Raw genomic sequence first — 15,139 nt, forward strand, 5'->3', positions numbered from 1 at the left:
TTTACAGACTAAGAGTCTTTCGTTACCTCTGTACATACAATCAGATGCATAAATAACCTTCACCTCTCAAACACTGTACAATTTCCCTATAGTCTCATTCAAGGTGAATATTTTTGCTATACAAGCACCACATGAATCCTGCATCTATTTAAATGTAAAACATTTACATCTGCACTTTGGCCTCTTGTGCTTAGAAGGCTTAATGATACAATTTATGACCATATTGGGACCCACCTAGAACATAAGACTATAAAAATACAAAATCAATGGTGTCCAAAGAAATGGCATATAAAGGCACACCATAGTGGGAAATCTGACTTTCAGCTTTTTTTTTTTTAAATCAAGACTGAATGTCACAGACCCTTTACTTTTACTATGATGTAATTATAATATTAATAGTCCCATACACTTACAATTTCACAAGAATTTGATGTGTGCAAAGAAATGCTGAAAACATCAATTTTAAACTTTGACAGTTCATTACACTATCAGTACATTATAGCCCCCCAGGTTACTGTATTCTTTTTTAAAGTCTATAATATTATGCATGTTCCAAGGTTAAAAGAGTTGCTAGTATTTTGGTGTGGTTTTTTTTAGAACATTTCATTAAAAATACTACAAGCAAAGTCTAGATTTGGAACACATCTTGGCATCTTTGCTGCCTGGAATGACCAATGGGAATGTTCCAAAAGTAAAAGAGCAGAATTCATACACAAGATATTCTCTGATACTTCTTTCCCTGTTTAGGGAACATTTTTGAATCACTAGCAATAAAGATATAGTGCTAAAGCTGCAACGGTTACTGTCCAACTTAAAAACTCAAGGTGGTGCCAAAATGAACCTGGCATCCCTATTTGTTGCAATGCTGAAAGATGACGGAATTTATGTCTTTTTTTTTACCTTAAAAGGTGTGCTACAACAGCTGGCCCATACCAGTCTCCAGCTATTTTTCCAGTTTTGTTTCCATATTCTACTAGCCGGTGTAAGCCAAAATTTGCAAGGGGAGAATCACCAAACCAAGAGATTATTTTTCGATGATAATGGTCATCTCTCATTTCTCTGTTCCTCCAATCTCCCTTTCGGAGTTGGTTACGGTGATATGACTGGTTCTTGAATTCCCTCTCTCCTGTAAGTGAAGCTTCCAGGGATGCAGTGAGCTTCTTCACTGTGTGACTTGCCCATGATTCAGAGTCTGAATTTTCAATGACAAATGCATCTGGCCAGGTCCAGTCTGCAACAGTATTACAAACATAATATACATTTTATGTTAAAGTTAGGAGTTTTGGTTCACTTTTGTTAACCATTAACAGATTTTTACTCATTATTTTTACTCATTTTAAAACTGATAATTACCACTGAGTATTTTAAGAGCCCAATCCTGTGGTTGGCAGCACAGCTCCATGCCGCCAACCACAGTCGCAAACATTCCGTAAGGCACGTTTGTGGGGCTCACCGCCAGGCTCCCACCAGTGCTAGCCCAACGCCAGCTGGTGCTGGACTAGCGCCAGGCGGTCGCCCAGGTTCTGCAGCGGAGCTGTGCTCCGCAGGATCCAGGGCACTTGTGGAGGCTGCGCGCCCTAAACAAGCGTCTTTACTCTACTACCAACCTTTGGGTCGGTGGTAAAGCGAGTAGCCCCATTGTGGGGCTGCTCATCTTACTCAGGGGAAGGGGACGATCCCGAAGAGCCTCCCACGGTAGTGCGGGAAATGCAGGATTCAGCGGCAGCCCTTTTCGGTGCCGCCGAGCTTGGGCACTCCGGGCACCTCAGGATTGGGTTGCCCAACATTTAAAGTTAACCATGTTCTCAACTAAATATGATAAATGAACAGTTTAGCTTTTAGCAACTGTATCACAGATTTTCTGAATTACAAATAAATCTCACTGGTTTTACAATACTGTCACGACACAGAACATCCTTTCAAAGAAAGGAGAATTAAGGAGTGCCAATAAAATATACCAATTAACTGGTGTCTTCAATCTAAAGTTTTTTCCATATTACCAAATAATTCAGTTTAACTCCAAGACATTAACAACATTCTTTAGTTTAAATCAAATGGATTTACATGTAATTGTAATTATTAAATGGGCAATTTTTCTACAGATTTTTACATTTAGACAGTGAAACTCATTGCTACAAGAAATTCAGAAGGAAACAAATGAAACTTTAGTAAAAGTATTAAACAAAAAACAAAAATGATTTTGAGAATTATTGTGTACATTTGCATTTGCAGGCATTAGAAAATAACTCTTGTGGCAAATTATTCCAGAACTATAGTTTTGCAGATTGTAACAACTTCCTCTAATAAGCCCTCACACTGCAATTTTCTTGTTCCTAAAAAGCCATGCAAAATAAAAAACCAAATGATCACTACATATTACTACTGAATTTGGTGACTACATAATGAAAGACTAACATTCTTTTTGTGTTACCTACTGCCCAATTTCTGTGGTGACCACCAAATGAAAATATCAATATAATGGGTTGTATCCTAGCCTCCTCTTTCACTAACAGTAGGTTAGTTAAAATGAAGGCATTTTCATTTAAGCAATCGGGGGGGGGGGGAATAATCGCCAATCTCCCAATAATCTAGAGCCCTCTGTGTTTCACAGAATCCTGCTCTAATAGGCCCTTCACCAAGAGAAGAAGGTTTGGGCGTGGGGGCCATAGAGGGCTATTGGGCAAGAAGGGAAGTGAAATGTTTCTACATGCACTCCTTCTTAGGATACGATTCATTCCAATCTGGAAACAATTCTTGGGAACTTGCCTCTACCAAGAAAATGAAGAATAAGCCCTTGTGCTAGAAGCATCTGACCAGTCCTCAGGGTACAACCCCAGCCACAGTCGGTGGTTAACGCTGAGCCCTTGATCAGTGGAAATTCTTCTCTGTATGTCAGCCAAATCCTAGAAATAAAGTCTTTACGAAATTCTTCCACATTTCTTGAAACTACTTCATCTGTTATATCATCATTTGATCCATTTGATGATAGTTCACTTGGCTCTATAGGAGAGACATAACAAATTATATTTTTTAAATTACTAGCATAATATGTGCTGTAAAATAAATGAGAGGACAGCAGTACCCTTTACAAGAATTATTTAAAATGTAAAGCCTTGTAAGGAGTCTGCAATTTCCGGAATAACAGCAGAACAGGATCTACAACTAATTGCCACACAAGCAGAAAGTTAACTTTCAAAAGTACGTTTTCTTGGTAAGCTATGTTTAAAGAGATTTTCAGACAAAGATTATATACCTCTACTTTCAGAAGGCAAACTTGTGATGTTAAAAAGTTTTAACATCTAGTTTAACATCTAAAAGTTTAACATCGAACAACATGTAGATGTTTAACATCTATAGCGTTTGGGCCTGTTCAGTTTAGAAAAGAAGCACCTGAGGGGGGACATGATTGAGACATACAAAATCATGCAGGGGATGGACAGAGTAGATACAGAACCGGAGGACATCCACGAAAGCTGAGTGCTGGGAGAGTTAGAGCAGACAGAAGAAAATATTTCTTTACCCAGCGTGTAATTAGTTTGTGGATCTCTTTGCCACAAGAAGTAGTTATGGCATCTTGCCTAGATGCCTTTAAGAGGGGATTGGACGAATTTCTGGAGGAGAAGTTCATTACGGGTTACAAGTCATAGTAGGTATGTGCAAGCTCTTGGTTTTAGAGGCAGGCTGCCTCTGATTGCCAGATGCAGGGGAGGGCACCAGGCCGCAGGTTGTGTCTGTTGTCTTGTGAGCTCCCTCAGGCATTTGGTGGGCCACTGTGAGATACGGGAAGTTGGACTAGATGGGCGCTTGGCCTGATTCAGCAGGGCTATTCATGTTCTTATGATGACCAGGGATGCTGAAATCAGATTGATTTCTGATTTTAAAGAATTAGACACTACTTTTCCAAGCATAAAACACACAGAAACCACAATTATAAGCATCATTCTTGCAGAAACAAAAACTGAAGAAAATATTATCACTGCCATAAGAGAAGGACCAATGTGTATAATCCTCCCACATATGGAAAGAACAACATCATAGGGCATAGAGCAGTGGTTTTCAAACTCATACACTGGAGTTGTAAACCAGTTAACTGTTTGCAGAGCATGGCAATAGCAGCGATGAGACCCCTAGGATCGAACCACTGCCAGGGTCAAAGTGGTTACTTTTTTACTCACCAATAACTTCCCAGGGGAAGCTGCGGACGCCTTTGCATGGCCCTCCAAGCCTCAGAATAACTAAAAATAGTGATTGGAACCCACTTCTGGTTTTCAGTTCAAAACCAGAAGTGGGTTCCAACCATTTTTAATTATTCTGAGGCTTGGGGAGCCCTGTGAAGGTGTCCATGGGTTTCCCGCACCCCCTAGAAGGCCAGCATTACTATTGGTGAGTAAAAAAAAAAAGCCCTTTGACCATGGCAGCTGCGAGACTCTGGGGACTGCATCACTGCAGGGCACTCCCCTTAAGGAGGAATACCCTGCTTCCAGTTCCCCTGGTGGGTCATGACCAACGAGTTTGGGAATCACTGGCATAGAGTCGTGTCTCCCCTCCCCCCACATGGGCTAACAGATGCACATGGTTCCAAGACCTACTGTAGCTTACGTTAAGGACCCTAGTGAGTTAAACCTTCCAGGGAGGCCTGAAGACATTAGTTTTTAGACAAGGCTTCTGAGTTTTCAGCCTTTTAAACATCTTTTTAAGATCTGGTTTTTACAGGCTTGGGGCTTTTATAAGATTGCTGTGGCTCTTTTTAATGAACTAATATTTTATTGCTGTTTTTATGATGTTCTTAATTGTGACGGGTTTTTAATGTAATTTGTGTTTTTGATGGTGATTTTAGTCTTTCCCTACACTGTTGTAAGCTACCTTGGGTCCTTTCAGGGAGAAAGGCGGGGTAGAAATACAATAAGTAAAATAATAAATAAGTAGAGAGCCTGAGTAGGTAATGGGGGGTCTACAAAAGATTTTATGAAGAATGGAGGGTTTGTATGCAACTCTCATTACTACCCAGGAATCCCCACTTCACTCACTAGGGTTTTTAGCTACATGATGTAAGCATGTACGGTTCTCCCATTCACCAGATTGTGCTGGTGTTTGTGTGCCAGAAAAGACTGAAGCCCACCCATGTAGGGATGGAAAACCGATGGTGCACTATTGTAAATGCATCCAAAAAGCACTAGCAGTCTTCACTTAGAACTAATTGCATACTTATAATACATACCACCTACCATCAGTCTTGAAATGGTAACATTTTCCCAGCAAAAAGACAGGAGAATTTCTGCTAAAGTAAGTTTTTGTTTTTAATACCCAACCTAAAAAGAAAAAGGAAAACAAAAATAATTGATGAATTGATTGATTTTTGAAAAATCTTCAGGTGGGCATTAATAAAGTTAGTAAATTACAAAAAAAGAACAGAAAAGAAAATTGGGAAGTGGCATTTTTGATAGAAGGATGCTCCACAGTTCTAAACCACACAGGTTGGTTTTCAAAGATTTTATGCTAAAACTGTTGAAAATATTTTTTTGATGTCATCTACAGAATGAAGATATCATGCAATTTCAACACACTTTAAAAAAATTGAAACATTGAACTTTGTATTTTTCCTTTCTAGGCACAGACAACAAGAACAGCAATGATAAAGAGTCCTGAAAAGTTAAGAACGCTAGGAAATGAATACAGAAGAAAATTTCATAGGCATTTTTAGAATACTGCTAAAAGCCTAGTAAAAGATATCAAATCTTTACCTTAGTTATTTTGCTATAAATGCTGTTGTGTTTCTAAACACCCTGTAACACTTGAGTTGAGTTTGATACCTATTTTCTTTTGTCATAGTAACAGAATCTTAGCTCTGTTCAGCGGTCTTCAGTCAACTCCGGGCCAAATTGTGCAGTGTTCTTGCTGATAAAGGAATGCTTGTCAGCAAGAACAAACTTTGGAAATGGGCTTTTTACATTTAAAAAAGTGAAATATTGACAACCCGGAAGTATTGAATGTCACTTGACATCACTGCCAACACTTCTGGGTTTCCGAGCTCCACACTGAAGGGTGGAAAAGTTTTAGAACCACTGCCCTAAAAGGACAAAAAAAAATCAGCTGAAACAGACATTAAAAAACCAGCCTCATAATCACGGTCATAGCAGTAAAATGCAAAATGTAGATCTCACAGGCATCTCCTGCTAGATGCTCTCTTAGGGCAAAGCTTAGATCAGCAAGCTTAACTACGGTTTGACTATACAGTTGGTACCTTAAGCAAGGTTAAGGTAACAACCTTAGCACTAACCATGGTTAAGTATTGTGCTTGCACTGGGTCTAACTCTAACGGATCCCCCAAATGGCTTTACACACTATCTCCTTCCCTCTCTTATGCAAATTCTGTCTCCTTCCCCTCCTAGCATTAACTATAACTTAGTATTACATCTGTACCAGGACTTACAATGGTTAATAGCAGCTTGTTGGAAAACCAGTTTCAACAGTTCATGAAAATAGTTTTCAAATGCTAAGTAGCTTTCTCTCCCTAATTTCTTAAACAACACCCTTACTGTGTTTCACTTACTGTATTTCATATTGTGCCATGCAGACATAAACTTTGATTTTATTTTCTCTACTTCATCTGTCCCTGTGGCCTCCATATTCCAATTCAAGAGGACAAGCCATCACCGTCTTGAAAGACCACTACTTTCTGCAACTGCAAAAGGAAACATATCCATGAAGACTCGGGGCATAACTAGGTACATTTGCGTTATTGCGTAGTTAAACCTATTGTCACCAGGAAAAGCAATAAAAGCTCAGAATCTGTCACTTCCAAAGAGCGAGGCAATTGTAAGTTCTATGAATTAGTAATTAAAAACATTTGATTCCAAATATACAACAGTTAAATTACCATGCAAAGCTAAATAAAACATAATGTCCTCCAACTGCTCTCTATTCTGCAGTAAACTATCTTGCATACATAGATGGCATCGTTGTACATCCGAGAATACCTAAATGCTAATTGGAATTCGGAGGAAAATATTTGAATTGCTGTAAAAGGGACACAGTTTTATATTATGTCTATTCAGAAGCAGGACTCCAGGCTCATAAATATTAATGCTCTACTTAAGAGCATTGGGTTCTATCCCAATCCAAAATGTGTTAAGTGGAGAAATCTGGAATGCAGACAAAAAGAAAATAAGCTTAAGGAGAAAAATAAAATCATTCCCCAAACTAAGTCTGGTTACACATTAGTTACTGCAGCAGTTACTTGCTGTAGAAAGCTACTTTAAGGAGTCACTAGAAAATGCCACACTTCCCATATCATTCTGACTGAATGCATTACATCACTTCATCTTTAACATACGAAGAACTTGAGTGTTAAGCCATCCTTTCTACTTCCATTAATATTTTGCCATTCAAAAAAAAAAGCTCAGCAAACACACATGAATGTCTTCACATAGTCGCCTTTTTAATCTTGCCGAACCACAGAAATATAAACCGAACCACTATCTATTACGCAAACAATGTTGTACAGCAAGAGAACAGAGTATCTGTGTCCTCTTTAACAGTCACACAGTTATATGGACACATCTTCAGAAAGAAGGGCAATTGATACTGTGCATAGGTAAAAATCAGATGTAATGCCCACTGCACCTCTGGGTGAAGGTAAAAGCTCAGCTTCCATAGGACGGCTTTCCATTTTTGCCCTTTCAAGATCTGCCAAGGATGCTCTTTTATAGCTACAACTGGCCTGCAAGTCAGAAGCTCTGAAACTTTCCCTGGCTATTTTCCAGGACAAAAGAAGCCTTTGAGTTGCTGGTTTCGAAGGAGTGACATCCTCTCAATCCAAATGACTTTAGAAGCTTCATTGCAGAAAACTTTCCATATTTAGTTTAAATAGTAGAATGAGATTATATGGGAAAACAACATTAGAGCTATTCAGCTCCCACACTGGTGAGGATCAGCTAGGACTGCATTGGCTGCATTGGTAGGGTTACCAGATACAAAGTGGGACAGCATGCCTATACTTTTAACCATTGTAGAGAAGAGCAAATTTTAGCAGGTGCAGCTCAATATGGAAGGGCTTAAAAAGCTACACCTGCCCAAATTCCCTCTTCTCTACAAAGGCACTCTGTATCTGGTAACCCTCTGCATTGGGTTAGTTCACAGTAATGTTTCTGATCCTCCAATATATGTGCTCATAACTGTCCTATTTCTTGCACACCAAGCAAAAACAAAGAAGGATTTGCTACTCTCAAGATAAATCCTTCTTCCCAACCTCAGGAGACAGACAAGAGGGTAACCCACACAGACCCATGCTCACCAGAAGACATTTTTCTGGGGACTACAAACCTACAGCTGGCCCTACATTCTTCCAGTGAAACAAAACCATCAGGCAGCTTGCTTGACACGGGAGAAGTTGCAAATTTAGTGACGACTGTTTGTAAATGTATGCAATATACGGATAATTGTACATAATATGACAAAAGTTACTGGTTCAAAAATTTTTAAAATCAGAATTTAGCTATGTGTGAATCCAGAACACAAAGTTTTGATGCACAGTCTTAACAAAATATAGGCTCCTCTTGCACCTAAACAGTGCGATCTGTATTAAAAGACAACCAACATTAAAAAAGATAAAACATATTTGACTTGGAAGAAGATAGCCCATAAAGCTATAATTAATCAGGGTGCAATCCTATACGCTTACTCAGAAGTAAGCTCCACTGAATTCAGTGGAGCTTACTTCCAAGGACAGAACCCAGCCACAATGTAATTCTCCATGTCTTTCCTGCTCTGCTCTCCAGTTCCCTAATACAGAGACTTTCTTCACACATAAATTATCCTTTTAACTACATAATTCCACATGCTAGATCCAATTCCCAATCAGAGCAATGAGAAATGTCAGAACATAAATACCATGGCTGTTACCAAATGTGACTGGCTCCTTTGGTCTGTGAGGCTGTGATAACAATACCAAAGAAAGCACACTCTTTTTACAGATAACACACTGCCAAATGAGTTTAGTAGTAGGAGTAGCATGCCACCCTCCTTCTAAGTCAAGTTTTTATTTAATGTATAACTGGACAATTTAATTCATTTACCAGACTCTGACCAGTTAAAGTAACTGTCCACAGTACATATAGAAATATACTATAAAGAAGCAGGACCTGGAACAAAATGTTGCAGTATATCCACAGCTCCAAAAGGGGTGCTCACCTGTTCAAGGCTCCAGACACCCTGGAACAGGAGCATAATGAAGAGGGGGATGAAGAGAAGAGAAAGGACATATTTATTCCTTGCTACACTATACAGTGCTAGTGAGTCAGGTTTGGGACTGGTTTCCAGTCTAGAATCTGCATTTTATTGCTATATAGCCAAGGGTGGGGTCCTCTTTCCTCCTGAAATAGTGCTGTGAGCAAGTTTTAATCTCACAGCACACACATATATATCACTCCCTACAACTCTAATCCCATCCCCAGGATACTTACTTAAAACTGCTGAAGGACTGAACAAGTTAATATCTCTCCCCCCTTTAAGGACCAACCAACACCAAGCTGAACAGCCCTAAACATTCCATAGGTCCTGGAAGCTCACTGGACCAGTATTTACATTTTTGAATTCTTTTCTTTTGATTTACAAGCATATACAGGGTGTCTCAAAAACATACACATATTTTAATGCGCTTTCAAACATACTTATAGAAAACCTGCAACACTCAAACACCTAATGGGAGCAACTGAAGAGATGTGCAGAAGCATCTCAGCACATATGTTGGTGGATGTCCACAGATCCCTTGTAAACCATGTCAACAGTGTATAGTACCAGTGGGGAACATTTTGAGCACTTGGTCCAATTTATTAAGTAATTAAATAACTGGGTCAAGCTACTGCTTCTGTGTAAACCATATGCAGTATCTGTGTAAACATAATATCTGTGTGGTATAAAATTATACCAGCAGTTACCAAAATGTAGGTCTGGAACCCCTCAATGGGTCATGATCCAATTTTTGGTTAGCCATGAAACCGACAAGGCAGATTAGGCTAAGTGTATCATGGGTTAAACAACCTGCTTCTTGGGGGGTGGAGCACTGCTGCTCAATTACCATTATAGCTGCAGGGGCCTGAGTGGCTGGTAAACTGAAACTATTTTTTTTAGGTGGGTCCCAAAGCTTAAAAAGCAAATTTGAGGTCAGGAATTTCCTTAGAGGAGAATATGAGTTAAGAACCGAGACACTGGCTGATCACACTACAGATGGGAAAGCCACAGGTTAAAAACCTATAGGAATAAGTGGCTGTAGATTTGGTGGATCTTACATCCATATACATAATATAGGAGAAAGAGGGGTTTATAGGGGTATCATCTTTTGATAGTAGTAACTGGTCTGGAAAAGGGGACGCATTTATTTATTGCAGCTTGATGAATTAAGAGACAGAAAGATATTCTCAGGCCCTACAAGTCTTAAATGCTCTGAAAATGAGAGTTCATGAAATAAAAAAAAATAGACTTGTTAGCATCAACAGTTTAAGAGAGAAGAGACTGCCTGTTTCATTCTTAAAGGAATTAACACACAATCACATGGTTTCTTTTAGAAAGCTAAAGAAACCACTAAGTATCCTTAAGTAACCAAACATAATGGATTGACATAGCTGAACTGAAAAGCTTTGTTTTGATCTCAGCATTGCTGGATGCAAGACAGAAAACTGTAATTTGTGTCCTATCAGCTTCCGGATGGAATAATAATAGTGGCCTCCTTCTGGCTGTTTGACAGGATGTTTCTGTGAATAAAATCCATTCAGACACACCCCAGGCTTCACCTCCCTCCAAACTCCAAGACAATTTAGGTGAGCCAGTTACTACTAGACCCAATGCCAGGGTGACCAGACAGTCCTCTTTTTCCAGGACATGACTTCTTTTTTAGCCTCATGTCCTGGAAAAGAACTTGTGTCCTCCTCTTCCCTGCAGGCACCGCATAGCCTTCGTGTAATTAATAAATTATATGTAGTACAATTTTACATATAATAAGTAATATATTACTAAATTTTACTAATTACTAAATTACTAATCTAAATTTTACATATAATAAAAAGTAATGTTTAAATTAACCATATACGATAGTGTTTTTAGCTTTTAGATTGTCACATCCTACATTTTACTTGGATGTCCTACATTTTGGGGTGCCTGGTCCTGTGGTTATGACATCTGGTCACACTGCCCAAGGCCACAGCACAGTGGTTCCCAAACATTTTCGACCGGTGGCTCCCCTGACCTACTGGGCCACTGGCTGTGGCTCCCCATTGAGCCTACAGTCCTATATAGTGTATAGGGTGGCGGGTTTTTCTGCCAGGATTCTGTGGCTCTCCTGGTTGGTTTCCATAGCTCCCCGCGGACAGCCACAACTCACAGTTTGGGAACCACTGCCGTGGTAGGGTATCTTTCACACTTACAAAGCTTGTACCCATCACTGTCGAACGCCACCTGGAAGAAAAGGGTGTCCCTTTTTTCAGATCCCCTACACCATCCACCCCTCCTTCCTTCACCCAAACCAGTGGATTTCAGGAGAACAGCCTACCCGCCCAGCAGATCATCCACCCCCCATCACACACACATAGGAGGGTCTCATGGACACCCCAACATCCTGGAATCCTTATGCACCAACTGGGTCCCCACAAACCAAGACACCCCCTACATCCCCAGAGAAAGGCATGGCCCTCCCTAAGGGCTCCCTCCCTAAGGAAGTCATGAGCCCTCCCCACCAGGAAGGAGCACCAGGCTGGCACCACACTGGGGGGGAAGACTCCCCCTTCCCCTTTAAACTCTTTCTTTTCCTTCCACCACCCATTCTTTTGGCCCACGCCGGCTACCGTAAGCGTCTGTAGGCATCGTTACAGATCGTCCACTGACTGACACCGCTTCCGGGACAGAGAGAGGGGAGGGAACCCCAGTTTGCTTACACGAGCGGAGAATCCAAAATTGCGGCCGCTTCATTCGCCCTAACGGGTCCGGCGACTACAAATCCCCGAATGACTTGCGCCTATGACTTCAAAGTTCGCCCCGCCCCAGTTGCTGCAAGGAATTGCATTCTGGGTGATGTAGTCTATGCTATCTGGTGAAGTTGTCTGGGTTGGATGCAGAATAGTGGTTCTCACACATTTAGCACCGGGACCCACTTTTTAGAATGAGAATCTGTCAGGACCATCAGAAATGATGTCATGACCGGGAGTGACATCATCAAGCAGGAACATTTTTCACAATCCTAGGCTGCAATCCTACCCACACTTACCCAGGAGTAAGTCCCATTAACTATCATTGTTAGAAGAATATACATAGCAGCCTGTTAAAAGTACTGATCTGTAACATTTTCCCAAATGCAGTCACATATTGTGACAGCATCAAGTCTAATATATTAAAAATAAAATATTGGAATGAATGGGGACCCACCTGAAATTGGCTCGCAACCCACCTAGTGGGCCCAACCCATAGTTTTGAGACACACTGCTGTACAGTAGTTGAAAGTTAATATGACCTCATTTTTCATGGTTTTTAAGAACCTCCCAGTTCTAGCCTAACTGTGCACTATAAGACAAATGAGCACTGCTCCTGGGTTTAGGTGGCTGATGGATTTATTCCCACATATATATGCATAGGATTGAGTGCCCAATCCTATCCAATTTTCCAGTACTGATACAGCCATGTATTGCATGGGTGGGGACAGTCACAGAGGCCTCCTCAAGGTAAGGGAACATTTGCTCCCTTAACTTGAGACTGCATTAGTGTTGGAAAGCTGGATAGGTTTGGGCCCTGAAGCACGTATCTTTCCTGGAAGACCAGAGGACACCCCTAAAAATACTAATCACAGAGGAGGGAGAAATCTGCCTGTCAATTGTCAATCATGATTGCCTATCATGCCAATCTGACTTTTAGCACATGACTGCTAATCCACATTATTATTATTATTTTTATGTTATTTATTATACCATCAATGTACATGGTGTTTTATGCAGAGTGCCAGGATAGGTTTCTGCCCTGAGGGGCTTACAATCTAGATATTGACACAAGGGGGATAAAAAAGGAGGGAGGTTAAAACAGGGGAAGTACGGTACATTGTATGCCATTGTTACATATTGTTTCATATTCAATATGATCTTAAAATTACTGTACAAGTCTAGGCATGTCTACTCAGAAGAAATCCCATTGTGTTCAATGGGGCTTACTCCCAGAAAGGTGTGGATAAGATTAGAGCCTTACAGCCCAATCCTAACCACCTTTCCAGCATCATGCAGCTGTGCCAATGGGCTGCATGATGCATTTGGGGGGGGGGGCAGTCAGAAACCTCTTCAAGCCTCTTCAACATTTGTTCCCTTACCTAAGAGCTGCATCATTCTTGCACTGGCATTGCAATGTTGGTTAAGATTGGGATGACAGTCACAGTAGGGAATATGGTCTAAATCAGGGGTGCTCAATAGGTGGATCGCGATCTACCAGTAGATCGCGAGGCAAAATGAGTAGATTGCGGAGTGCTGACCCCCCCCTTCAGGTGCCTCTGGGAGGAAACGCCAGGAGTAAGGCCCATTGTACTCAATGGGGCTTACTCCCAGGTAAGTGTGGCTAGGATTGCAGCCTCACAGCCTAATCCTAGGCATGTCTACTCAGGAGTAAGTCCTGTTATACTCAGTGGGGCTCAAGGTACACCAACATACATTGTACACATAAATGTTATATGTTATGATGGCGCGAACATTGTAAAAAAAACTCTGGTAGATCTCCGGGCCTTGCTGGGTTTCAAAGTAGCTCTCGAGCCAAAAAAGTGTGAGCACCCCTGGTCTAAATTATGGTGCTTTGCATGAAGGCAGATGCACACAACCAGTTTAACACAGAGTACTCAAGTGTCTACAAGGCCACGATCTTCCTGTAGTCATCATGCACTGACTGAAGTAGTTGTACATAGGCCTTCAATGACAGTAGTTTGGCCCTCCGCTGCATTTAGCAAATATAACTAGTTGCCAGCAGATGGCTCTCTTAATGTAAAGTCCTATTTGGCTAATTATGTAGATCTTCTTCTCCCAGTGGAAAGCCTGTTGTGCTCGTAATTTTAGGAAAGAAAGAAGTTACAGAAAGCAAAACTGATATGACTTTAACTGACATGTACATACTAGATAACTTCACTCAGAACTGTGCCAGTATAGCAGAACACTAATGGAAATGTTCCTATTATTTTATTAGATTGAAGATTCCTAGTGTTTCGGTATGGTTTATAATGTTCTCTTGTTATGGCATATGGCGAAGATTTTAACAATATCTGAAACTGGTGACAATCTTAAACAATTACAGTGAAGTAAGATCCGTTCAACAAGGGACTTACATCTGAATAAACATGTTTAAAATCATGCTGCATGCTAAATGTCGCTGCTATCCTATGCACATTTCTTTGGTAGAAAGCTCCACTGAACTCAGTGGGGCTTATCTAGAGTTGTGCTGTTCAACTGCACTCTCCAACACACAAGACAGTAAACCTTGTTGGATACAGTGATCCATGCTTAAGATTGCATTGAACTACAGAATGCAGTTCATCAGCCTGTTAGAGACGAAACAGCCAGACCAAAAATATGGCATTTTTGTATTATAGTCTTCTGATTGTGAGCTATTCTTGAAGTTCACATGCTGGAGTTTTAGAGAAAGAACAGTAGGGGGATGGGCTGATTTATTCTTTTCTCTCCAAATTGGACATCATCTCAAGCTGCTTTTCTCCTATCCCCTGTGGCCACCTGCGTAACTAGCTTTGTTCTGGCAGAGGCAGTTTTCTGGCAGTCGCAAAGTAGCTTCTGCCAGTGCTTGCTGCTAACTCATTAGCAAGGAGGCCAAAGCAGCCTCCCACTGCTGGAGGACGGCTGGAGATCTTTTGGCCCAGGGAAGCTGATGTTGAGGGTTGGAAGGAGGAGACGGGGTGGACGGGGCAGGGTGGGTAGAGTGTGGCAGTGATGGGAGCGGGGACAAGGATGGAGCAGGCCTGGGAAGAGGCAGCTTCAGCAGTGGTAGCAAACACCAAACCCTGACACACCCCTTCCAGGCCTGATCCACCTTCAAGAATCAACTTGGACTTGCACCAGTGATTGAACTGGCGCAGGTCTGAATAACCCTACAGCAGCTGCTGAGGCTTACACTGAGGCAA

The 15,139-nt window shown here is 41.0% G+C and overlaps 1 protein-coding gene across 3 annotated transcripts in view; it reads right to left on the reverse strand.

The window, feature by feature from the left end:
• ATG4C (autophagy related 4C cysteine peptidase) overlaps positions 1-11,973 on the reverse strand; it is a 31,655-nt gene extending 19,682 nt beyond the window's left edge. The window contains exons 1-5 of one of the 3 annotated variants that reach the window (XM_066625944.1): positions 11,925-11,973; positions 6,551-6,682; positions 5,226-5,309; positions 2,767-3,000; positions 901-1,231 (exon numbers count right to left, since the gene is read on the reverse strand). In XM_066625944.1, the coding sequence (XP_066482041.1) occupies positions 901-1,231; positions 2,767-3,000; positions 5,226-5,309; positions 6,551-6,626 (725 nt within the window). In that variant the 5' untranslated portion in view covers positions 6,627-6,682; positions 11,925-11,973. The other 2 variants (XM_066625945.1, XM_066625946.1) reach the window with 2 other exon arrangements.
• Positions 11,974-15,139: the final 3,166 nt, after the last annotated feature.

The sequence above is a fragment of the Tiliqua scincoides genome, chromosome 4, assembly GCF_035046505.1.
Source record: "Tiliqua scincoides isolate rTilSci1 chromosome 4, rTilSci1.hap2, whole genome shotgun sequence".
In the NCBI taxonomy this organism is placed as follows: domain Eukaryota; kingdom Metazoa; phylum Chordata; class Lepidosauria; order Squamata; family Scincidae; genus Tiliqua; species Tiliqua scincoides.